Genomic DNA, 21,119 nt, shown 5'->3' with positions numbered 1-21,119 from the left:
GATTGGCTCTAAAACAAATGAGCTTATTTTTATCTGACAGAGCTCAATAAATATATTGAGCTCTGTCAGAGCACTTTTCCACTCTAAAGAGTCAGTTTCCAACCACAACTGGGAATAAGGTCTTCAATTTGCAGTCGCTTAGGTGGAAGGTCCCACAGCGCTCCCATCTGGCTCCTTTATTACTTAACGTGTGTACAGCCTTTGATTATTAGTGGGTTTAGGATTTGCTTTTTCTTTTTTTGCGGATTACATCTGTAATTTTATTATTAGTAATGTGCATGCTAGGTCCAGAGTTCACTTTCCCAGGGCAGTGAGTACAACAGAAGATAGCCACAAATGCAGGTAATTATATAATAACATTTTATATATGACAGAAGCTTATTATAAAGTTTATATTACAGAATTATGCAGCTTTTAAACAAAGAGAAAGAAAGAAGGGGGTAGGTATGATGAGAATGTAAGAAGTGAAAAAGTGTTGTGAAAGGGTTTTTGTGTGTATGTAAATTACACATATGCCTACCTAACAACAAATGCTTCAAATTACTGCACAAGAAGGAAGCCTTCAGACTCACTGGCTCCTGTCTTAGTTGAGGTAATACACCGTTTGATAAGACAGAGCAATTTTTAAATTAACTACTTACAGTATATGCTAATAGGCTTACACTGGAAAAAGTCACATAAAATGACCTTATTATAGCCTTTGTCTAACAAAGGTTAGAAGCATCAAAAACAAACACTAAACAAGAAGGCAGAAATTAATTGAAGGAAACATGCTTTTTGCCTTTAGGGAACGATATATCTCTAATTCATCCTTTTTTGTCTTGATTATATCACTGAACCATCTAAGGCTGTTAAAAAGGAACTTATATATCATATAATATGTAGTCTCAAGAGCCTTACTGAATTATATTGTGAATAGGTACAATATTGACAATATCCAGCTGCTGTTGCCACTGGGATCTTACCAGGAGAAGGCACTTGATAATCTAAACATTTGCTTAGCATAATTTCTAGCTATATGAAGTCAAATTTAATAAACAAGAAAAAGACAAGCGATTTTGTGGGTCACAAAATCAAATATAACACTTTTGGGACAAACTGTGACTTTTGATGGGGAAGTACTGAGAGTGTAAGACAAAATCCAGAGTCTTAGGATCTCCTTAAGAACATAAGAAATTGCCATGCTGGGTCAGACCAAGGGTCCATCAAGCCCAGCATCCTGTTTCCAACAGAGGCCAAAACCAGGCCACAAGAACCTGGCAATTACCCAAACACTAAGAAGATCCCATGCTACTGATGCAATTAATAGCAGTGGCTATTCCCTAAGTAAACTTGATTAATAGCCATTAATGGACTTCTCCTCCAAGAACTTCACAGCAACTACAATGTACCCAAGCTCTCACATTTAGTGAACTCTTATAGCGTTAAAGCTCTGTTCTTAGTTCCAATCAGTAATTTGAGTTCCAGCTTCAGAGTCCAGTTGTAGCTTCAGCTCTTGCTTAAAGTCACAGCATCAGCTTTGAATTTTCAACTCTAGCACTGGCATGCTGGGCATCTTCTCCCTACAATAGCCCAACTCTTAACTATTAGTACCAGCATGGCTAGGGAACTCAACAAGAACAGCGAATCCATTTAGTATAATCAGGCACATAGATGGCTTTATATAACAGAGTAGCACATATTAGCTTTTCAGGTGTGTTAGCCTTTCTGTGCAGCACACATGTCCCAAATAAAAGCAATGGCCCTGGGGCCATGCTACATATTTCACCAAAAACAGAAGCAAATGCAAATAGGGTTAGTTCTTACTTGTAAACAGGAAGCATTATAGGCAAGGAAGACGACAAATGAGGAGCGATTTCTAGCAGGTTGGCACGTTCATGAAGTGCTTCTTTGACTAGCTTATACTGAAAACAAACAGAAGCAATCAATCAGGATTTTGAAGTCTTATGTACTGCATCAAATACTGGGAATGATGAAAAAATCAGGATGAACAACAAACTAATAACAAAATATCTTAGAAGCATTTTTATAGCTCATTTTTAAATTAGTTTCTCCTGATATTTTCAACAAGCCGTAAAGCCCGTTAAAACGGGCTACATCCCTCTGTCTCTCATCTCCCCCTCATTCTCTCTCCCCTCACTCTTCACCACCCCCCTCCCCCACCCACTCCTCTCCACCCTCCCTCTCCTCTCACTCAGTCCCCCCTCTCCCTCACTCCCTCCCACTCAGTCCCCCCTCTCCCTCCCTCCCACTCACTCAGTCCCCCTCTCCCTCCCACTCACTCAGTCCCCCTCTCCCTCCCACTCACTCAGTCCCCCTCTCCCTCCCTCCCTTCACCCACCTCCATTTCCTCCCGGCGCCGTAAGCGCGACTTCCCGCAACCCTCACCCGGCTCCATTAACTCCTCCCCAGATCTGCCGGCAGATCTCGGGGGGGGGTCACTGCCGCGCGCGCGGGAGTGACCCCCCCGAGATCTGCCGGCAGATCTGGGGAGGAGAAGTAGCAGCACCGCGCGCGCGCGGTGCCGCTACTTCTCCTCCCGCTCCTGCCGGCAGATCTCGGGGGGGGGGGCGCGGGAGTGACACCCCCCCCCCCGAGATCTGCCGGCAGATCTCGGTGGGGGGGGGGCGCGGGAGTGACACCCCCCCCCCGAGATCTGCCGGCAGATCTCGGTGGGGGGGGCGCGGGAGTGACACCCCCCCCCCCCCGAGATCTGCCGGCAGATCTGGGGAGGAGAAGCAGTGGCACCGCTGCTTCTCCTCCCGCTCCTGCGGCCCCACCGCCATTTTTTTTTTCTGATCGACATCCTTGCCCGCACATGCGCAGTAGAGCTGCGCTCTACTGCGCATTTGCGGGCCGTCGGTCACAGGCCATTTATAAGGTAGATAATCTTGGTAAAATTTAATTATCGCAGAACAGCATACATAGTGACAGAGAAACATTTTAACATAAATATATCTTACATATAAGAACATAATATTTGCCATACTGGGTCAGACTCAAGCCCAGCATCCTGTTTCCAACAGTGGCCAAGCAGGTCACAAAAACCTGGCAGGATCCCAAGGGGTAGATAGATTCCAAGCTACTTATCCCAAGAATAAGCAGTAGATTTCTTCAACTCTACCTTAATAATTGTTAATGGACTTCTCCTCCAGGAACTTGTTCAAATCTTTTTTAAACGCAGCTACACTAATAGCTTTCACCACATTCTCTGGGAGCTCACACTTGATGCTGCTGGGTGGATTGCAATCACACTGTCTCACTGTTGTCTGATGTCTTGCACACAGCTGTGTTTCAGCAATTACAGCATCTAGTTTAGGATGGGGGGGGGGGGCAATCCCAGGACCATGAGGGAAGTAGGAAGTAGCCCTGCAGGCTAAGGAACAGCAGGGTAAGGTATTGGTCTGCTTCACTGGTACAATGTAGCTCCTCCTTTTCTTTGTTCTCCTCATTATAAAGAGATTAATTGGCATTTCGTAGTTCATTAATCCAAATCAATTAGCTTCAAGGCTGCAGTGCGATTGGTCCAAATTATCCAGTCCCACCCCTCCCCAAAAAAAAAGTTGGGTTAGCTCTTGACCAGAGAGACATTGACCATAAGGTTTGTGGCAAACATTTTCATAGCCCTTGCCATATAAGCTACCCAGGAGCTGCTGCTGAGATTTGACCAGATGGGTCCCCTCAACTGTACAAACTTAGTAGACTCACTCTTGGTCTCTGCATGCTTCCCATTTCTAGCTAATTAAAATGCACATGTCACGCAGTAGTCTGCCTCATGCTGCAAACTTTAATATCCTTTCCATCCTAAAGTAAGGGTGTTCTGCACTAACTGGTATGAAACGTATCTTCCTTGCAGTTAACAGTAGAGCTTTTAAGAGAAGTTAGGATTTGTATGTAGGCATAAAATGATTATTTGTATCTAGGAGCAACGACCAGTAAAACCTTCTAAACTGTGTGGATGCTGACAAATTGGAGTCTCTCTCACACATGGATACATGGCACGCTTGACCATGTTTTGCAGAATAGAGTGCCAACAAAGACTATTCTCCATACACAAAAACAAAGAAAAAAAGGATTGTATGGAAAAACAGCTGACTAGGCACCAGCAAGTCTGAGGTTCTATGGCTTTGCCACACAAACCCACCTATCAGAACTTCTGGACTATTGTAAGGTTTGGGCATTTAAGTTCCTATATGCAGGATGGCCGAGACTTAATATGATAAGTTAATTTGATATGCTAGTGTCTTACAAATCTTATAAGAACAGAGTATTTTCCTATCTGTAACAATTGCTGAATATGTAATCCTTTTAACACCTGACAATCATTAAATTTATAGTGATAAATTCATTGTGATAGCATTAAGAAAACTCCTAATAAAAATCCATTGTCTAAGACACATGAAATTGTATTATTTTCTGGTAAACTCAGATCAATCAGAAAGGGTATGTTATGCTTCAGTTAATAGCTGTATATTAACTAATGAGCTACTGTTTAATAATGAATCACTGAAATGATGTACCAGCCTGTATCTCCTGATTTCTTGAAATTAGCATATAGCTGTGCTGTCTCTTTGCTTGCAAGTAAAATAGAATAAATATTACTAGAGTCACTAGGTGTGATCACTGTATGACCTGGGTAAGGGGGATGGCAAAGCTACACTGAGCTCCCTCGGGGAATGGGGGATGGTTCTTCAGAAGGTGCATTGGCTGTGTAGAGAAGCCATTTGGAAGTCATGGGAATGTTTTTGGCTTTTTTTTCTGCCACAATTTACTATCCTCTCCCGCTGCCCCCTCTGGTACTACTTCTAGCTCCGGTTTCCTGTAATGTTTTGGTTCAGGGATTTTTGTAATATTCTCTTCTCTGTAACTCCTTATGACTATCTTACTGTTCCTCCTGTTTTCATTTGTTTGGTTGTTGTGCCAGCCCCTCCCTTCCTTAGAGTCTCTCTTTCCCCTGGACACTTGCTATGCCTACCTTGTGGCTGTAGTCCCCTGTGCCACTGCAGGGTGGTTTGGAAACCGTCTCAGCCACTTCACAGTCACCCCTCTGATTATTCTGTTAGTACCTAGTGGTGTCTAGGAGCAACTTCTGGTTGTGTAAAGACGTAAATATTTGGGACAACTCCTAGTGGCATCTATGAGTAACCTCTGCTCGTAAACAGAATATTTATGGATATTTATTGACAGACACCATATGATCATATGGTTTTGAAAACTTTAGAACCATCAGTGAATGGTTCAGGTAATGAACAGGCTGGGATTGGGAGCCAATGGATATTTTGGTGATTTTGGCAGTGGCTGTGTGTTTGTGTATGGGGACACAGAACAGACACACGTGTTAATTCTGTCGTGGAAAGCAAGGACTCTAAGACTGCCACCCTGCAAAATCATGACTAACTACTTATGTGGGTACAGTCATGAGGATGTCATATTTGATTAAATAGATTGATGGGGAAAGTGAAAGAATCTGCTCTTTCCAGTCTTAAATAAACCTTGGATAAAACTATAAGGATACTTTCTTGGCAAAACAGCTCTGGACCCTCTTCCATTCTCTTGTTCCTTTGAGTGTCTTTACTTAATCCCGCAACATGTCTACCTCTCACCGAACAGAGTACATATCAAAATTGTTCCTATGCAGTTGAATGTAAAGAAAAAAATAAGAACTTAAAATCCATTCCACATTTTCCAACAGTCTCACCAGGTTCTCAATATATATATTTTTTTATCTTCTCTGTAATTCCTTGGCATTTTTTTTCTTAGTCTGCGTTTATCTATAGCCAAACTCCTTTCTTTTCTTAAAGTGAAAGCAATGTATTCTATGTAAGTATTAAATATTTATATATTAGATATATCACTCTTTTTAAATGTTATAGCATGAGATGAATGTTGGGGATTCGTCAGTAGCAGTCAGAAAGTTTATCAAGTTGATAAGAATAAATTCCTGTTCTTAGATTCAAATAGTTGGATATTAGCGCCACAAACATTTGCATGTTTGCTCTGACCAAGGATTTTCAACATGATTTTTCTCATTTAAAATGGTGAGTTTTGGAACATGTTTGCTCCTATTGGTGGGACAGTGATCATATTGCCAAACTAACCATAAAAGAACTTTTTTGGAATTTTTCTGTTTAGGCTGTTCACCCTTTGGGACATAACAGTAAAGTTGAGTGGAATTCTATCATCTGACATTCCCTTTTTGCTAGATGGTTTTGTCTCCTCTCTTGATTGGTCAGGTTTTTTTCCAGCTTGAAACAATGGCAGCGAGTAGATACCATGGCCATATTTGATATGTGTTCTTGGCTAGAATGTTTAGTGTACATTTGTCTTACATATGTTCTGTACCAGACTTACTGTTTTTCTGTTTTATTCATTTAGAGCAGTGGTTCTCAACAGATGTGTCAAGACACGCTAGTGTGTCACGAAGTCCCGGGAGGTGTGTCACAGAGCCAGTAGAAGACTGATATTTCCTCATCAGACTGGGCAGGAGTATGACAGGAAGCTGCTCTTGCTTCCTTCTCCTCCTTCCTGGCCAGTGGGAGGTTGTTCCTTCCTCCTCCAACCCAGATCAAAGCACGGTATCACCAACTCCTGTTCATATGGGCCTGGCAGGACACCAACTTTATCTTCCTCTGCCTGGCCTGGCAGGGAGGCTGCTGATGTTCTCTTCACCCCATGAGGCCTGGATGTGAAAAATAGGAGCATAAGGAAGAAAGGTGTGTGCTCTGTAGATCCACTACTGCTGCTTGCTCATCTTTCTCTCAATGCTTCTTACCTTCATCTGCTGCTGATAAACAGGCAGGGAGACTCTGGATTGGACAAGTCTTTTCTGCTAATGCGGAATGTCACGAAACAGGGGAACACGATGAGGATGTTTATACCAAGGTCCAAAACTGATCAATTGGGGCGGGAGGCTACCTTGACATTAAAACGATTGCATAGTCAGATCACTTGCCCACTGGCCAATTTAGAGAAATATCAAGCCGTGCGACCTACAAAAGGGGATCACTTAACATGCGGACGGGGTCCCCTTAACGTGATACCAGTTTTCAGTGATACTCAAGCGAACCTTAAATGAGATAGGAGAGAATGAGGACAACTTTGGGACACACTTTCAGAATAGGAGTGGCCACTAGCACGGCGCAGGCAGGGTTCACAACGGAGGCCATACAACAGATAGGAAGATGGCACTCTGCTGCGGTAAATTCCTACGTCAGGCTTGATCGAGCTGGCGCATTACAACAGGTTGATTAACTTGCTTTATTGCAGAATCGGGCCCGAGGTTGCTGCAGGTGTGGATCGTGGGGCACTCATTTGTGCATTGGGCAGAACAGAGGGCATGGCAGCGCAGATACGGCCCACATCTGGGCTTAGCACGTCGAGGGGTGCGCATCACTTGGATGGGAAAGCGTGGAATGTGCTGGGAGCAGTTACTTCCCATACTATGGGTCAAGAGAGATTCGTTGGCCAGACCAGACATCATAATACACCTGGGCGGGAACGATTTAGGGGTAATGTCATGTAGACAACTGTTATGCTGTTCCCAGGAGTGTTTATTTGCTGGTCCAACATAATATCTCGCATTAAATTTGCTAATCAAAAGTTAAGGGGTTGAGCCCGGAAGAAGTTAGACAGGACGGAGGTTGGTTGATGCACATGGGGGGCTGTCAGATACGGCACGCATGGGCCGATGAACAGTGCGAAGGTTTTTACCAGCAGGACAGGGTACACCTATCTGATATCGGGTACAACCTTTTCAATAATGAAATACAAGAGGCACTCGAAATGAACTACACATGGGTGTAAAACAGCCGCAGCTAAGGTTTGGTTTGGGGGGGCACCAGGTAAGTGTAAACACTACCTGGCGCTGGTGGCGGGTACCCGGGCCAACAGAGAATTATTAGACCTAGGTCAGCCGTGGGGCTGACAAAAGGCAGGTTGTAAAAGGGGTGGGAACCACGCCCGGAGGCAGGGCCCCCTTGCTTGTAAACAAGGCGGGGGGCCGGAATGATGTCGCCTTGCTAGAATCATGGCGGGCTACAAAAGGGGGGCGTGGTTCCGGTAGCAGTGAGACTGTCCGATTGGCCCGGGCAGGTAAACTGTTATAAAGTTGATTTCATATTAACAGTTATGTTAATAAAAGCTGCGGCCAATTAATACCAAGATTAATGTGTAACATGCAATTATTTCAAGAATGGAAAAGGGGCAGGATGCCGAAAGGAGCCCGAGAGGTGTTACGGCTCCCAGAGTCAATTTGGTTTGCACTTAAATGAGATCGCTCATTTCCACATACCTAAAATCAAGCATGAGGAGAGATACTTTGGATTGCCACCATGGAGGCATCATCTAATTTCTCTCTGTGGTTCTAAAGCACCATATTATAAACCTTTTATTATTTTTAATTTTTTTTAATTTTTTTATTATTTAATTTTTTAATTTTTATATTTAAGTCTCAACAGTGAATTTTGTTTTTATCAATTGGTATAAGTTTTTTTTTAATTTTCTTTTTCTATTTTTCATATTTCAATTATCATAGGTCCTCTCCCTATGCTATTTGTTTTTTTAGCATCAAAGAGTATGTACATATTTTCTATTAACACCAAGTTGTCTCTTTTAAAATCGCTTTTAGTATACTGTGATGGTTTCACATTGAAGTTAATCAACAATGAATCACGTAATCCCCGGAGTCTGAATTTAAGCGCTATGGAAAATTCTAATGCAACAAACTGAATGCCAAAAGTGCTCACAATATATGAAAGACTTTTTTTTTTTTGACCAGTCATAATAGGCTTCATTGTGGGAGCAAGGTTGCTTTATGACTCCGCCTTATTTTTAATCATCGGTCAGATATCAGTGACAATATATATTATTTTGGATTTTTCAAATTTGCTCAGTGAATATGTATTTATTTATTTATTTATTTAAATGCTTTTAAAATATACCGACATTCATAGGACATATCATGCCGGTTCACAATCAACATTGTAAAGGAGGAAGAGGAAATTACAAATAACAGGGAGGGGGGAGGTGGAGCAGTGAAGGAAAAAGGAGAGGATGGGGGGTCAGGTGACAGTAAGCGCAGAAGTTGCGGGAAGGAGAAAGGTAGTGAAGTGCTAGGGGAGAGAGAAATTGATAGGAACTGTGTTAAAAAAACTGAGAATAAAAAATTAACAAATTTACAAAATCAGGAATTCCCTAGGATGCATCAACGGATTAGAAGGGGTAAGGGAATTGGAAGTGGCAGTGGAGGGGGTTTAGGTCTGATTGGAGTCAGGGTATGCTTGTAAGAAAAGCCAGATTTTGATGCCTTTTTTGAAGTTGGGTAAGGAAGGTTCAAGGCGGAGATACGTGGGAAGAGAATTCCAGAGGGAGGGGCCGGCTATGGTAAAGGCTCTCTCTCTGGTAGTTGAGTGGTGTGCTATTTTGAGGGGTGGGATGTGTAAAGTGCCCGCCGTGGAGGCTCTGGATGGACGATTGGATGTACGGAAACGTGGTGTTTCCTTGAGCCATTCGTGGTCATTTTTGTGAAGCATGTTATGGAGTATTGTAAGGGTTTTGTATTTTATACGGAAAGGGATGGGGAGCCAATGCAGTTTTTTTAAAATGGGTGTGATGTGTTCTCTCTTACGAGTGTCTGTGATGATTCGTGCCATGGAGTTCTGCAAGATTTGTAGTGGTTTAATTGTGGCGTAGGGCAGGCCTAGGAGAAGTGAATTGCAGTAGTCTAATTTTGATAGGATTGTGGACTGCAATACAAGGCGAAAGTCTTGAAGGTGGAGGAGGGGTTTGAGCTTTTTGAGGATGTGGAGTTTATAGAAGCCGGTTTTTAGAAGGGATTTGATGTGTGGATGAAAATTAAGGTGTTTGTCTAATACAACACCTAGGTCTCTTACAGATGGCAGGATGGGGAGGGTTGTGGGGGTAGTTTTAGTAGAGGCCTGTGAGGTAACCTCGAGTTTGTTGGAAATGAGGATGATTTCAGTTTTTGCTGTGTTGAGCGAGTTGGAGGCTGTCTAAGAGAGAGTTAATGGAGGCAAGACAGGATTCCCAGAAGTTTAGAGTTTCTTGTAGGGTTTTTTGCATGGGGATGAGGATCTGTACATCATCCGCATACATGAAGAAATTGAGACCGAGGTTAGAAAGTAGATAGCAGAGGGGAAGAAGATATATGTTAAAGAGGGTGGAGGATAAGGAGGATCCTTGGGGGACACCCTGGAGGAGGGGTATGCGTGGGGACTCAGAGTTGTCAATGTTGACCAGGTATTCTCTATGGGTGAGATATGAGGTAAACCATGATAGTACAGTGCCAGAGATGCCGATTTCTGATAGCCGGGATAGGAGTATTTGGTGGTTGACAGTGTCGAAAGCAGCAGAGATATCTAGTATAGCGAGTAAGAATGAGGTTCCTTGGTCCATGCCTATATGTATGGTGTTGGTGACTGCCAGAAGGAGGTTTTCCGTATTGCGACCTTTACGGAAGCCGAATTGTGCGGGGTGCAGAATGTTGTGGTTTTCGAGGTAGTCAGAGAGCTGACTACCTTAAAAGTCACCGCTGTTTCCATAGCTCTGAAGCCTTTGGTTCTTAACACGCCTGACATGGGTCCATGTTTCGAACGATGCCGTTCTTTGTCAAGGGCTTAATAACTACTTTGTATTTGTAGTCTTTTAAATCTTGAACATGGCCATTGACAATGAACAGCATCATTCGAAACATGGACCCATGTCGGGCGTGTTAAGAACCAAAGGCTTCAGAGCTATGCAAACAGCGGTGACTTTTAAGATAAGTTATATTCACTGAGCAAATTTGAAAAATCCAAAATTATATATATTGTCACTGGTATCTGACCGATGATTAAAAATAAGGCGGAGTCATAAAGCAACCTTGCTCCCACAATGAAGCCTATTATGGCTGGTCAAAAAAAAAAAAAAAAGTCTTTCATATATTGTGAGCACTTTTGGCATTCAGTTTGTTACATTCACGTTGAAGTTGCGATATTTCAAGAACCCATCCATACAGGTATTTTCTTGTGCTGCGACCATAGGACTATTTTACCAGTTCATGCTACTCCTCTGTTACATCTGCGTACTTCGTGATGAAATACACACAAAAAACACAGACACAATTGAATTTCAAGAATGAATAAGACTGATATAAGCCAATTTGGTTCGATACAGTTCTCACGCATTTAGTTATTTATAGATGTCTGTTTATTTATTTCATTCATTCATTCACATTTTTACAAATGTTTGTGCGTTCCATTTTTACATGTTGAATTATGTGCACATAACTGTTTTGTATTTTATTGTATTTTATTTTACTATGTAAGCATGTTATAACTTTATCTTTTTATGTATTTACATACATTCATGTCAATCTGTCTTATATATGTGTGTTTGATTTTAAATTTTACTCTTGTCCATAGTAGCCCCTGAGGCAGCTCCTGTGTGAGCGAAACTCGGCCAGAGTCAGACAAGTTCTAATAAAGAGTCCCTTGTTACACCAATCTCTTTTGTTTCTTCGCTCCCATTCCAAGAGCAGAGCATTTGCTTTATGAATATTGTTTTATCGTAAAGTACTCAAAGATTTGTGTAGGTGCTATAGATGGTGTGGTGGCATGGTATGTGTAAGCAGATATAAAATGTAATCAATTGTGATAATCACAAAAGGGGGAACTTTGTAGAAATTTAGTAAGCCCAATCTTGGTCTGTATGGTACTTTCTCACTCATAAAAAAGAGCTCGAGAATTCCATCAAAAATATACGCTAGTCATAGGAAAAGATGGAAATGTTATTTTAATTTTGAAAAAATGCTCCAATAAAACTAATTTTATAGCCTTTGTTGTCTATTTTTTATTGTTATTTTCGATTTTTTAATTTTTTAATTTTTAATTTTTAATTTTTGATTTTCAATTTGTTACAAATTTTTTACTGTTTTTGTAAATGTGAAGAACAGAAAAAATGCTTAAATATTATTGTGAATGTGAACTGCATCAGCAAGCCAGTCGGCGGCAGACCAAGTATTTTTATGGTGAGCGCCCGGTCTTCTCAATCATTTGCAGTCACTTATATAGCTTTGTTTCATCTTTGTATTTAAGTAACTAGAACTGATGCAAGCACTTCTAAAAGACGACGGTGACTATCAATGAATGTAACTGCGGCCGAAGTTTCGCTGTAAAAACAGCTTCATCAGGAGCCAAGTTTAAACACAATTATTCACAGGTTCCGTCGCTGAAAACAGCTGATATTGCGTCTTCATGAAAAGTGATTTCAAAATGGACAGAATGTCCATTTTGAAATCACGAGTGAGACCAGTGTGTCCAGATGATAACATGGATATAGAAGTGCAGTAAAGAGACCTTCGGTCCTTATATTCAAACACTTTTTCATGAAGACGCAATATCAGCTGTTTTCAGCGACGGAACCTGTGAATAATTGTGTTTAAACTTGGTTCCTGATGAAGCTGTTTTTACAGCGAAACTTCGGCCGCAGTTACATTCATTGATAGTCACAGTCGTCTTTTAGAAGTGCTTGCATCAGTTCTAGTTACTTAAATACAAAGATGAAACAAAGCTATATAAGTGACTGCAAATGATTGAGAAGACCGGGCGCTCACCATAAAAATTCTTGGTCTGCCGCCGACTGGCTTGCTGATGCAGTTCACATTCACAATAATATTTAAGCATTTTTTCTGTTCTTCACATTTACAAAAACAGTAAAAAATTTGTAACATAAATTGAAAATCAAAAATTAAAAAATTAAAAAATCGAAAATAACAATAAAAAAATCGACAACAAAGGCTGTATGGTACTTTCCCATCTCTAGCTAATTAAAGTGCGGCCAGCTTCATGCTATGAACTTTAGTAACCTTTCCATGCTGAAGTTAGGATCAGTGTTATTTTAGTTTTTACATTTAAAGTTTATTGCTTAATGATTAAGATTCATAATATATAACAAAAAAAATTGCATAATACATGCCATTGTTCTGCACTGACAGTAACTGGTTTGAACTAGATCTTCCCTGGAGTTAATAGCAGAGCATTTAGAGAAAAGTTAGGAAATGTATACAGGTATCAAAATTATTAATTGGGTAGAGAAGCTGCTAGAAATATAGATACAGAACTTTTACTGGTCAGAATTTGAGTTTTATCTTATATGGAAATTGTATTTTTATTTTAAAATTATTAATCACTTTCCAGATCAAATCTTCCTAAACGATTTACAACAAAATAAAACCAGATAATCACATGAAATACAGCAATCATAAAATAAAATTGTAATACAATACATCATATACAAATACATCATATTGTGAGTCCACCCAGAAGTGCTAACTTCCATAGCCATATACTAAGAAATGATGTAACTCTGCATTTCTTGATTTCTTCCAATTAGTATACACCTGTACTGTCTCCTTGTATACAAGTAAAATAAAAGAATTACCAGAGTCACTAGGAGTGATAATTGTCTGATAACACCTGGTAAGGGGAATGGCACAGCTCAGCTGAGCTTCTCGTGGGTTTTTTGGATTCTTCACAACAGACTATCATAGTTCATTATTTGAACACTTTTTACAGAAATTGTTTATAAATAAAGCACACTTAACTGAAAAAAAAGAGCATTTAAGTCTATTTGTAATTTTAGTGTATTAGCTAACAAAGAAATTACCTGTTCAATATCTAGCTTCATGATAGCCTTCTGAAGGTATCTGACCCCACCATGGATCAATTTAGTACTTCTGCTGCTGGTCCCAGATGAGAAATCATCTTTCTCTACAAGGGCTGTTTTTAGACCTATGTTTAAGCAAACCACAGAAATAATTTCTTAACTGTGTGAAATTTTAGTGTAATTCATTACATCGCTTTTTTTTAGTTGACAGACTGTCACAAGAAAGTTTGCAGTGAATGTGAACAAATTTGCATTCAAAGTATATTATACTTTAAGAATTGCAATCAATTTTAAGAAAAGAATACAGCAGAACTGTAACACTGACAACTGTAAGTTATATCCTTTTAACTGGACATGAGATTCAAACAGGACAAAGAAGAAAACACTGAGGGAATCCAGCAAGTCAATTGCAGCCAACTTCCTTTCTCCACAAGAACCATAAACTAATACAAAACCAAATACATATATAATATAGACAAACAGTATGTAAAGATGGCCTACAACAAATAGTATCATGATTGACAACTTTTACTATCTTCTCTGCTGTCTTTCCCCAGAAAAATAAAAAGACATAATATAGGTCAGCAATGGTACATAACAGGGTCTATATCCTAGAATTTCAATAGATGCTCTTAGGTGTTCTAAGGCACAAGGCCAATGGCTGAATGCCTTTAGAAGCCACCCTTTAATGCACATACCAAAATGTGTTACTCCTCTTTAAAATATCCCCCAAAACACCCCATTCTAGCAAATATTGGTCTCTCTTTTTCACTTAATCTTTTACTGTACTTGCTGGGATATTGGGGGAAGATGTTTCCTTTTACTTTTGAAAACTACAAAGTTGGTAACTCAGCTGGTTCACGCTGGGAAGTTAACAACTGCTTATTCTGGGGAAGGGGGTGGGAGTGTCTCGGCTTGAATTCTGGAATACTCATGTTGTAGAAATTGCATCACTGAAATAACACACTCTCGAGAACTATAAACCTATACATTGATTTTGAATCCGTACTGAACATCACAGAGACAGGCAAATTGACTTCATTTGAAGTAAATTCCCTTACTGTTGGATATCTTAAGCAGAGGTTCTGGTTATGCATATACCATTACTATCTGTGCTACAAAAATATATATTGCTTGCATTGTCTCGCTAAAGAAATAAAAAGTTAAATAAGTTCAAAATATTGTGTTCATCATTACTATTCATTAAATTATTTTGACTGAAGTTTAATAAATAGTAATGATAAAATCTTATATTTTGAATTTAACTTTTTTTCTTACACAATATAATATATATTCAGATAAGATTTACCCAGCAAAAACTTAAGTAAATAAAAAATACAAACTTTGAAATCCCATGGTTTGTCTGGCTAAGTCCCTAATTTAGCTGAATAAACTGTCTCAATATCAACTTCATACTGTCTTAATTGAATTAACCAACATTTTTTTCAATTTCATTGTGCTAACATAATATACACAGACAAGAGAGCCTTATAACAGCCATAACAAAACAAATTTATCATCACCAAAATCCCTCCCACCCCAACCTCCTTCCCCTTCATAGTGTCTATTAGGTACCAGTGGGCAGTCACAATAACCAACATATCAATAGAGACATACAACAGTTATCAGGGTATAAAAATCCAACATTGTAAAGCATATGTTTTCTGGCAATGTGGGCATAGGCTGGCAGGGGATCCTGTTTAACATCCAGCCGGGATGTACACCATGTCACATAGGAAGACCATACTCATTCAAATTTAGAAAAAAATGTCTCTTGAAAGCAGAAATGTTATTCAGTCTAAACACACGATCTAAGTACTTGACATCATCTGTTGAAAGAGGTGCTTCAAGTTTCTTCTACTGGAAAGCTGTCTCTCACCAGGCAGCTAGAAATATCTGCTGCACCAATGACTGTAAATGCTGATCATCCTGTGAAGGTGGTATAACCACTAAAGCATTCTTAGGGAAATTGAGCACTTTTAAACCCATAATTGCTTTAATTAGAGAAAAAAATCACCCCCTGAAACTTAGCTATGATGGGACAATCCCATCATATCTGATATTACTCCGTAACTTCTCCAGCATTTGTCATCTATGTGAAGATAAAAACTTTCTGTAACCATTCTGGGGTTAAATATCAGTGCAGCAAAATGTTACACCCACTCTCCAAAACAGATAGTGAGATGGAGTGCTTTCCTGTATATAAAAAGGGAAGACCCAATTCTTCAGGGATGTCCATTCACAAATCTTTCTCCAATGCCCATATATAGCTCCTTATTCAACAAATCATATAATTTTGAAATAGCTCCTTTCAATTTATCAGTATTGCTATAGAGACATTCAAAGTAAGTCTTACTCATAAGTAGATATTTCTTTACCACTGATCTCAAAAATTGTTATAACTATGCATCTAGATAGTCTTCTTTAGTACTAAAGTGAAATTTTCTGGCATCATCAAAATGTTACCCCACCCCATAAGTGCTCCATTTATGACAGTCCCTGCTCGCTTCATCTATGAAAAGATCTCAAAGTAAGCCTGGTGTGAATTCTATATTATGATAGAGCAAAGAGCTATAAAAGTACTTCCCTCTGTGCCACTAGCTTTGTGTGCCACTGAGTCCAAATTCTCAAATTATTAATCGTAGGGGGGAGGAGCTACTATTAGCAGCCTCCAGGTTTCCTTAGGTTGCCAAATCATTGCAGACAAGGCCATGAGGCCCATTAAGGATTGTTCCACCTCTCCCCTCTTATTCCAATCAATTATTGCACACAACTGAGAGGCTGCATAGTATCATGTATATTTTGGTCCCAAACCCTTCTTACTTTTGGTTGGAACATTGCACTACATGCCACCCTAGGAAGTCTGTGCCTTCAAATGAAATAAAAAAACATTAGTCTTTGCTACAACTTTAACATATTGTTCAGGACACAAACTGGTAAGGTTTGAAACAAATATATCCAAGGAAGAATGTTCATTTTCACCATGGCTATCTTGCCAAGCCAGGAAAAACTATAGCCCTCCCACTTTTCTAGATCCCGCATTATCTCCATATATCTATCTATTTACACATATATCTATCTCTCTCTCTATTTTTTTAATCAGTGGTGAGTAATTCAAATTATAAAGCTCCTCTGTCTTCTTGCCTACTTAAACCCCTTAATATCCTGACTGGCCCATGTAAAGGGGAAACCTTGTTTCAACCTCATCAGATGATCTTCTGACACAGAGACATGCAAGACCTCAGATTTTTCGAGATTTATCTTGAACCCAGAAATGCTGAACTGTCTTAGTTTTCCACAGTCCCTGCCAAAGATTGATCTAGTTCCAATAAGGTGAACAGTATATCATCCGCAGAGATATTTATTTATTTATTTATTTATAGGCTTTTATATACCGGAGTTCATGCACTAGTGCATACCACTTCGGTTTACACGGAACAAGGAACAGAAAATTACATCAAACAGATTGAACAATTAAACAAATATACAATTACATCCAACAATTGGGTATAAATAACATGGCTAACTTAGTAGGAACTTAGAGTTAGAGGTGAAGGAGAGAAATAGTACCAAGTGGTAATAGAACAATGTTAATAACTAAATAATAAATATAAATAGTAAATACAAGTTCTTATAATAAATACAGGTGTTTACAGATTACAGTCTTCATGAAAAGATAGATAATTTATAAAAATTTATCACTAATGCAGGTTCTTTTATCATAGAATTGAATTGAATTGAATTCAAATCACGAATGGCTCTAGAAATATAGCAAAAAGCAGTGATGAAAAAGGGCAACCCTATCTTGTGCCATGACAAGTGTCATGGCACAAGATAGTCTCCATTCACTTTTACACACACCACAGAATAGTCATACAATTCCTGGAGTAAGTTAATGAAACAGACCCTGAAGTTCTTTTCCTTACGGTTTTGAAAAGAAATGCCCAATGAACCATATCAAATGCTTTTTCTGCATCTACAGTTAAAAGCAATGCTGAAAAATGTTCCCTTTGAAGATCTTCTTGACATTCAGATGATCTGTTGATTCAATTGGAGTGATTTGCAGGATTGCAAAGTGTTAAAGATAAGTTCCCCTGATGCAGGAGATCTGAAATACCAGCTGACATCAGGGTTCGTTTTTCTCATGTCGGCGTTTAAGTTTTATTTGTGGTTTATATATTAATACATATTGAGCATTGAACAATTTAAAAAAGGATATGTTTTGCCTATAGGTGTTTTAATTGCAACAAAAAAACTGGATTTAAAAAATATCAGTTTTTCAGAACCTTGAATGGGCACTCATTAGTTCTACAATTCCTGAACCCATATATTGCACCATTGGTGCCTATTCTAGTTGGGTACAAATTTTCATCTTTAATAGTTGCACTGTTCCTATTTTTTGTGGGCCTTTAGTACCCACCACATAATGTCTATCTTGTAGACAATATCTGCAGCTTTCTAGCCTGGTAAAAAGCATGCCTGATCCAAATGAACCTGTGAAATGATCACTTTATTTAGTCGATCTGCTAGTACTTTAGCCAAAATCTTGAGGTCTATATTAAAAAGCAATAGTCTATAAGACCCACACAACATAGCATCTTTTCCCGGTTTAGCTATCACTGATATTCCCACTAAATACCGTGTTTCCCCGAAAATAAGACATCCCCCGAAAATAAGACCTCGTAGAGGTTTTGCCAAATTGCTAAATATAAGACCTCCCCCGAAAGTAAGACCTAGCACATAATTCATGTAAACGATCGAATTAACTACGGTATTCCCTCCCATACAGTAACGCGCGCCCCTGCCATTTTGCCGCGCGTTTAACCTGCTAACTTACCTTCTACCCTTACCCCTGCGTTAGAGGCAGGGGTAAGGGTAGGCGGCAAACTTTCCCCCAGCCCCCGCTCACCTGCCCTGGCCACGTCCATGGGTGCTGGTCTCTGGGGCAGCCCCAGTCCTCTCCCCTCCTCCCGAAGCAACGAAGACGCAAAAAAATTGAAAAAGCAAAAAAAAAAAAAAAAAGTTGCAAGAGAGGGGAGAGAGGACTGGGGCTGCCAGTCGCTTTCATCGCCTTTAATCGCCTTTTGAAATTATTGGAAATATATGGGGCGTAAAAGAAAAGCTAAGTTTGTGACATCCTCTCCGGCACCGCAAATAACCGGCCCCATGGATGCTCACCTGAGCAGGAGAAATTTGCCACAGAAGGACTCTGATAAACAGACATCAGATATGTCTCTAAGTCCTGGCATGGGACAGACACCTCTGCAGCCCCCAGGAAGAATATCAGGAGGAGCCTCCGTCATTGAAGAAGACGCAAATGCAAGTGGCTTTGAAATTTGTTCACAGTCACCGAAAAATGCGATACTTCCCTGCTTGGAGCTAGAACAGCATGAAGCAGGTGAAGGAACTTTAACGATAAACATAGGCAGTACACGGCCCAACACCATTGACGAGTCTAATGTTACCATGGGTGATGTCTGGAGGATGCTGATAAAGCTGGACTTAAATGTTACACTGATGAGTTCCTCCCTTTCAGCAACTGTGAATGGGAATAAAATTGCTATCCAAGAACAGGGGACAAAATTAAGATGTAGAGTTATCAGTGGAAAATATGACATCAGAATTACAAAATGTAAAGATGTTGGAAAATCTTCATATATCTGATAATGTTATTACATGCTGAGCTGGAAAATATAGAAAATATTATCAGAATTAAGAATTTACATTTTGTAAATTTCCCTATTACTAGACTACTTGCACCTTATGAAATGTTTTCGAAATATTTAAGGGAGAATCTGGCATGTGAGGAGATACTCCTGTCCCAACTAGTAATATACCTGGGAGGGGGGAGGATAGTATTCCAGGTGTGTCCAATTTTTTGGAGGAATCCATCGATTTAATAAATAAGAGAGCAACGTTATTTGTATCTTTTGTGTTAGAAGGGGATAAAGAAATCTTTAGATAAACTTTTTAAAAATAAAGATATTTTATTCTGCGGGCAGAAGGTTTTCATATTTCCTGATGTCTCCAAGCCTACTCAGGCAAGGAGAAAAAAATGTGTACTGTTGAAAAATAAAACCTTGGAATTAGGTGCAACTTTTTATTTGAAATATCCTAGCAAGTGTTTTATAAATTTTCAAGGAAAAAAAAAATATATTTTTTGAACCTTCACACCTGGAAATTTTTTTGAAGGATAAAAGTGAGGTCATTTTGGGTACAGCTATACCAGCAATAGTAAAGTCCGATAAAATAGAAGAAGCAGCCTCTCCCTCTTTGATTTGTATATGCAAAAGGATTTTTTGTTTTAGGCTCCCATCATTACTGTATTAGTGTGATGGCTGAAGTGTTATGGATAAATCAGAATTAATCCCTGAATTTGTTAATTATGTGCTGTCATACTGAATTGCCTTTATGCACTGAAATGTGATTTTGTAATTAATAAAGAGTAAATTAAAAAATAAATAAGTAAATAAAGGTCTAGCATTTTAATATCGTCCCTTGCCTTTGATAATTGTTTAAATAAAGACTGGGATAGATTGTGTTTATGAAGTCATTCAAGTGTAGCTATTTTTTATTTAATGTGGCTCTAGCCCTCTCCTTTTATCTTTTTTTGTAGGAGGCCCTCAAAACCAATTTCCCCTTGTATCACTGCTTTTGAAGAATCCCAGAGAATCACCAGACACACAATGCTCTAGTCATTAAGCCTAAGATACTCTTGAATGTCCTCCATCAACCATGTATAATATGTATTTTCAGTTAATAAAGTATAATTTAGCCTCCACAAATGTCTCCCTGATACCCAAAATTACCATTTTACATTCTCCATATTCATGAGTCTCTAGCACTCCTGGAATCACAAGTTACAATGGTGGGACCGATTCTCAAGGTCCACCAGCTTCTCATACATAGTGGCATGCTCAAATGTCAGCTCTTTGCATTGATTGCTTAACCTCTCAATCATTTCAGCTTGTACATCTGGTGAGCCTGGCTTCAGTGCCAGGAAAAATGGAAACTATTCTAAAGAACAAAATCACAGAACATATAGAAAGACATGGTTTTATGTAACATAGTCAGCATGTATTTACCCAAGGAAAGTCTTGCCTCACAAATCTGCTACTTTTTTTGATAAAGGTGAACTAGTAGATGTGGTGTATTTGGATTTTCAGAAGACAGTTGACAAAGTCCCTCATGAGAGGCTTCTAAGAAAACTAAAAAGTCATGGATAGGAGGCAATATCCTTTCATGGATTGCAAACTGGTTAAAGACAGGAAACAGAGTAGGATAATATGGTCAGTTTTCTCAGAGGAAAAAAAGTTAACAGTGGCATCCCTCAGGGATCTACTTTTCAATATATTTATAAATGATCTAGAAAGGGATACGACAAGTAAGGTGATCAAATCTGCAGGTACCACAAAATTGTTCATAGTAGTTAAATCACATTCGGACCTTGCAAGACG

General features: G+C 39.4%; 1 protein-coding gene across 3 annotated transcripts in view; it reads right to left on the bottom strand.

The window, feature by feature from the left end:
- Positions 1–21,119, bottom strand: part of GPD2 (glycerol-3-phosphate dehydrogenase 2) — a 516,322-nt gene that overhangs the window by 319,869 nt on the left and 175,334 nt on the right. For all 3 annotated transcript variants that reach the window (XM_029605520.1, XM_029605522.1, XM_029605521.1), the window contains 2 exons: positions 13,663–13,787; positions 1,807–1,904 (listed from right to left, as the gene is read on the bottom strand). In XM_029605520.1, the coding sequence (XP_029461380.1) occupies positions 1,807–1,904; positions 13,663–13,787 (223 nt within the window). The remainder of the gene's footprint in view (positions 1–1,806; positions 1,905–13,662; positions 13,788–21,119) is intronic.

Source organism: Rhinatrema bivittatum, chromosome 6 (assembly GCF_901001135.1).
Source record: "Rhinatrema bivittatum chromosome 6, aRhiBiv1.1, whole genome shotgun sequence".
Lineage (NCBI taxonomy): Eukaryota > Metazoa > Chordata > Amphibia > Gymnophiona > Rhinatrematidae > Rhinatrema > Rhinatrema bivittatum.
Note: the sequence above shows the minus strand (reverse complement) of the source record. Positions and strands in the feature narration are given on the sequence as shown.